This window comes from Penaeus monodon, chromosome 1, assembly GCF_015228065.2.
Source record: "Penaeus monodon isolate SGIC_2016 chromosome 1, NSTDA_Pmon_1, whole genome shotgun sequence".
Classification (NCBI taxonomy): domain Eukaryota; kingdom Metazoa; phylum Arthropoda; class Malacostraca; order Decapoda; family Penaeidae; genus Penaeus; species Penaeus monodon.
The window spans coordinates 9,003,070-9,008,027 of NC_051386.1; the positions used below are offsets into that span (position 1 = coordinate 9,003,070).

Consider the following 4,958-nt stretch of genomic DNA (forward strand, 5'->3'; position numbering starts at 1 on the left):
ATACACACACACACACACACACACACACACACACACACACACACACACACACACACACACACACACACACACACACACACACACACACACACACACATCCTTACGCAGTGTGGTTAAATTTTAAAAGCTAGGACTAACCACACAGACGTGTCTATAAAGGCAAAATTGCAGGTAATGTTATCGCCGTCTCCACCCAAGCACCTTCATCATTGTGGTGAACTTGTCCCAATAAAAGCTTCCTTTTTTATAACACTCGTCCCTTTCCCTCTCGATCCAGCCCTTCCTCGCCGCCCTAACCATCAGCCCCGCCCGCGTGCCCGCCCACCTTCAGCATTTGTGCCTGGAAATGACCTTTCTGCCCACGAGTCGGCAGAGTCACCACCCTTCGTAGTTCTCGTTGAGTATTTAAATCAGATTTTCGCGTGTGTGTGTGAGGATATATCTAGGTCTTGTTATCAGTATGGTTTGATGTTCCAAAATAGGTTAATTAATGGGTAGATATGATAAGTCGAAGTTGAAGTCTGGCGATTTTTTCCTTCGATTTATGTGTTTCTTCTTCTTTTTATCATGATATAGCTTTATAAAAAAATAGCTTTAAGAAATTTGTTTTCCAAAAGGATAGGAATTTTCTTGGTGGATGTGATTTTTTTTTTCTCTCACTTTTGGATTGCCCTAATTCACCTTAGTTCCTTCTGATTTATATTTGGCTTCTTCCTTTTCGTTAATTCATTATAAAATAGTACCAGGAAAAAGAATTTTTCTTTTTAATTAGGCATTTAACCCCAAACGAAACCCTATTTCTGCTCATTGAATCATCATAAAATAGTTTTCAGAAATATAATATTCTCTAAGGACAGGTTTTTTTTCTGACCCCTTTCGGAAAGAAGCGGATAGTTCTAAATCACCCTAAACTCTTCCCTCAGAGCGAAATCCTCCCGGTCTTCGCGGAGATGTCTCAGCCGACCGCCAGAGCCATACATCGCGGGAGGACCACATTTTACCTTCCGCAGTGAAAGACCCGCCAAGAAGTGGCAGTAAGTTGTCACTCCAAGAAAACCATTATTATTCCAGGAGAATTAATGGCGACAAAAACGAGGGGGCCGCCCAGACAGAAGAATCCCCTCAGTCTGTCGGGAGATACCAGGATATACCAGGGCTTACCAGGACATACCAGGGCTTACCAGGACATACCAGGGCCTACCAGGACATACCAGGATAGACAATTTATGCACGAACGTTTTATAAGGACCAGGGACATGCAATAGACGTTCATGTCCTCTGGTACAAGATAAAAGAGGCGAACATCTGTGAAAACAGTTAGACATTTGTGTAAATGAATATATGAAACGATATTCACGTGGACGTGCGTAGATAAGGATACATAAAAAAGACACTTGCGGTAGTCTGGTAAATCAAGTGTGTCCTCAAAGAGCCTCTGAAAGGGCACGCCGATATGACACCACCAGTAATTTATACAGCCGTTAAAGTGCTTGCATATCCTGAATTTGAGAGAGATGTTGTTGGCGAGGAAAAGGGTTTGAAAAGGAAGTAAGCATGAATTACCATGTGTGGAGCGGTTTCTAGTCATGGCGTATGAAAGCGTGGAATATTGGTATTTGTTTAGTATATCGGACCCTTAGAACCCAGAAAGGAAGACTACACGTGTGTGTGTGTGTGTGTGTGTGTGTGTGTGTGTGTGTGTGTGTGTGTGTGTGTGTGTGTGTGTGTGTGTGTGTGTGTGTGTGTGTGTGTGTGTGTGTGTGTGTGTGCATGTGTGTGTGTGTGTGTGTGTGTGGCATATATATATATGCATATATATATATATATATATATATATATATATATATATATATATATATATATATATATATATATATATAATGTTTGTATGTATGTATATATGTGTGTGTGTGTGTGTGTGTGCATGTATACTAAGTGTGTGTGTATATATGTATATATATATATATATATATATATATATATATATATATATATATATATATATATGCATACATTCTCATACATATATACATATATGCACACACACACAACACACACACACACACACACACACACACACACACACACACACACACACACACACACACACATATATACATATATATATATATATATATATATATATATATATATATATATATATATATACATATATATATATTATATTATATTACATTATATTATATATATATATATATATATATATATATATATATATATATATATATATATAATATTAACACACACACATATATATACAAAAACAAACACAAACACACACACACCACTATATATATACATATTACACAAACAAACATATATATATATTACACACACACTTATATATATACATAGTACACAAACAAACATACCACACACACACACACACACACACACACACACACACACACACACACCACACACACACACACACACACACACACACACACACACACACATATATATATATATATATATATATATATATATATATATATATATATATATATATATATATATATGCATGTATGTATGTGTGTGTGTGTGTATATTATATATATATATTATATATATATATATATATATATATATATATATATATGTGTGTGTGTGTGTGTGTGTGTGTGTGTGTGTGTGTGTGTGTGTGAGTGTGTGTGTGTGTGTGTGTGTGTGTGTGTGTGTGTGTGTGTGTGTGTGTGTGTGTGTGTGTGTGTGTTATACACATGTATAAAATAGACATAGAAGCCTAAAAAATAGGATAGCAGGTGTCTCTATGCCTATAATGATAGCTAAAAGAAACTCTTTATCCTATACAGAAATTATTCAAAAACTTATCTGTATGTTATGCATGCTAGTTTGTAGTTGTCGTTAGATAATGTGTCGTTTTAAAAGACTAGAATCCCTTCACATGAACCCAAAATATTCAAGGGACAAGAATGTTATTTCCCATAATATACTAACATTTGGGACACCATTATCAGTATCCTTTAGTTTCAAGATTTAACGGAATGCTTTCTTGCAAAGAAACCTGCTATGTTATCCGGACTTCTTGTGACGACAGTGAACACCGTCCACTGATTGGTCAAGAATAAAAGAAGTTCACTCACCTGAGTGGCCGGAGCACGATGAGGGGCGGAGCCTGTACCGAGGGGGCGGAGCGGAGGCGGGGTCATCGAAGCTGGCCGAGCGGCAGGGTACGTCGGCCATTATCTGGCGTGGTGGAGGCCGCCCCGACACGGTCGCGTCGCTCGCCCGGATTTGCACGCGTTCTTCGGCACTCGCTCACTTGCTCTCCACCTGACACTGACTGGCGAAGGCGCTGGGGACTGGAAAAGAATTTTTTTTTCTATTGTGGAGTGCAAGAGCTTCATTAAGTGTAGAAAAGTACTTTGTTCTTTGCATTTCCATCATTGTGGTATTATTACATGCAAGTACAGGTGTGCGACCCAGCAGGGCTCGTTGCGTTCTCGGTGTGATACTGTTGTGGCTGTGGTTGTGTTGTGACACCAGACTGTGCAGTGTTGCGTAGGGGCACGTGCCCGGTGATGGGCGTGACGCCCTGCTAGAATACCATGGTGCTGGTGGTTGGGGCCTCCGACGTCGCGATGTTCCCCGCCGCCAACCGGCCGCCGCCGCACTCGGTGGTGGCCCAGCAGAGCCCCGCCGGATACTTCGGCTACTACCCCCAGCAGGCTCCTCACCATCACCACCACCACCATCCCCACCAATACCCTCCCCCGGACCTCAACTGCAACCTGCAGCCCTTCATGACGGGCCAGTTCACGGACGGGCTGCAGGGCGGCGCGTGGCACAACACGGCCATGTACATGCCGCCGCCGCACCACACCGCCGCCGCCCCGCAGTGCCAGCAGCGATCGCCGCACGGCTACGAGGACTGGGGCGTCCCTCCCTTGCACCATACGGGCCCCACGGGCGCCGCGTCCCCCTTGCCGCACCCGCCCACCCTGTCGTCCAGCGCCGGGGGCCTGCAACACCCGCCGCACACGCCCTCGCCGTGCGCGCCCGGGGCCACCGTGCAGCCGGGCCCGGGCTCGCCCACCTTCGGCCACTACCCAAAACTAACCCCCGTGGGCGCGCCGCCCGACTTCGGCAGCGACGGCGGCCTCGGCGGCGGCGGCGCACAGTCCCCGAATGAAGGCGTGCTGCCGCCCCAGGGCGACGGAGCGGCCGACGCCGGATCGCCGCCCACCGCCCACGCGCCGCCATCGCGCCCGCAGCAGGTGCGATCCCCGTACGAATGGATGAAAAAGCCTTCGTATCAAGCGCAACCCAACTCAGGTAAGGATGCATGGCGCTGTGAATGCCAAGTCTGTATCCCTAAAGTACGTATGTAAAAGCAGCCTTCCCGAGGGTCACCTGAGCAAGTAGCTTACCTGTGTCAAGTAGTGTGCATTAGCATAAGTGGCTCTCGAATTATTCACCGAGCCCCGGCGACTGTGACACGACGTTGCCTGTGGTCAAGTCGCTGTTCCCATTTTAATCTCTTTCACCTGTTAATTAACCATAGCCGAAGGATCCACTAGCAGATCAGGTGACAGTGCGTTTGCTTTTGTTATATTTAGCATTATGATTTTATGGACAAGCGTCCATTTCAGACATGCAACCAAGCTCTAGAAGAACTGTTTTGATATGTGTATATAAGATAGATATAGTCATAAGTAATGTGTTTGTGTGTGTGTGTGTGTGCATATATATATATATATATATATATATATATATATATATATATATATATATATATATATATATATATATATATTATATATATACATATATATATATATATATATAATATTATATATATATATATATATATATATATATATATAATATATATATATATAATTTATATATATATATATATATAATAATATATATATATATAATATATATATATATATATATATATATATATA

At 42.4% G+C, this 4,958-nt stretch overlaps 2 protein-coding genes across 2 annotated transcripts in view; one reads left to right on the top strand and one right to left on the bottom strand.

The window, feature by feature from the left end:
- Window positions 1–4,958, bottom strand: part of LOC119587901 (adenosylhomocysteinase-like 1) — a gene marked incomplete in the record, with an annotated part of 109,868 nt that overhangs the window by 19,251 nt on the left and 85,659 nt on the right.
- On the top strand, window positions 3,222–4,391 carry LOC119587414 (basic proline-rich protein-like). The gene has a single exon (XM_037936178.1). It carries the CDS (start codon window positions 3,594–3,596, stop codon window positions 4,374–4,376), a length of 783 nt encoding a protein of 260 aa, XP_037792106.1. The 5' UTR covers window positions 3,222–3,593; the 3' UTR covers window positions 4,377–4,391.

Coding starts and splice junctions, on each gene's coding strand:
- LOC119587414 (XM_037936178.1), top strand. CDS start 3,594: ATGGTGCTGGTGGTTGGGGCCTCCGACGTCGCGATGTTCCCCGCCGCC.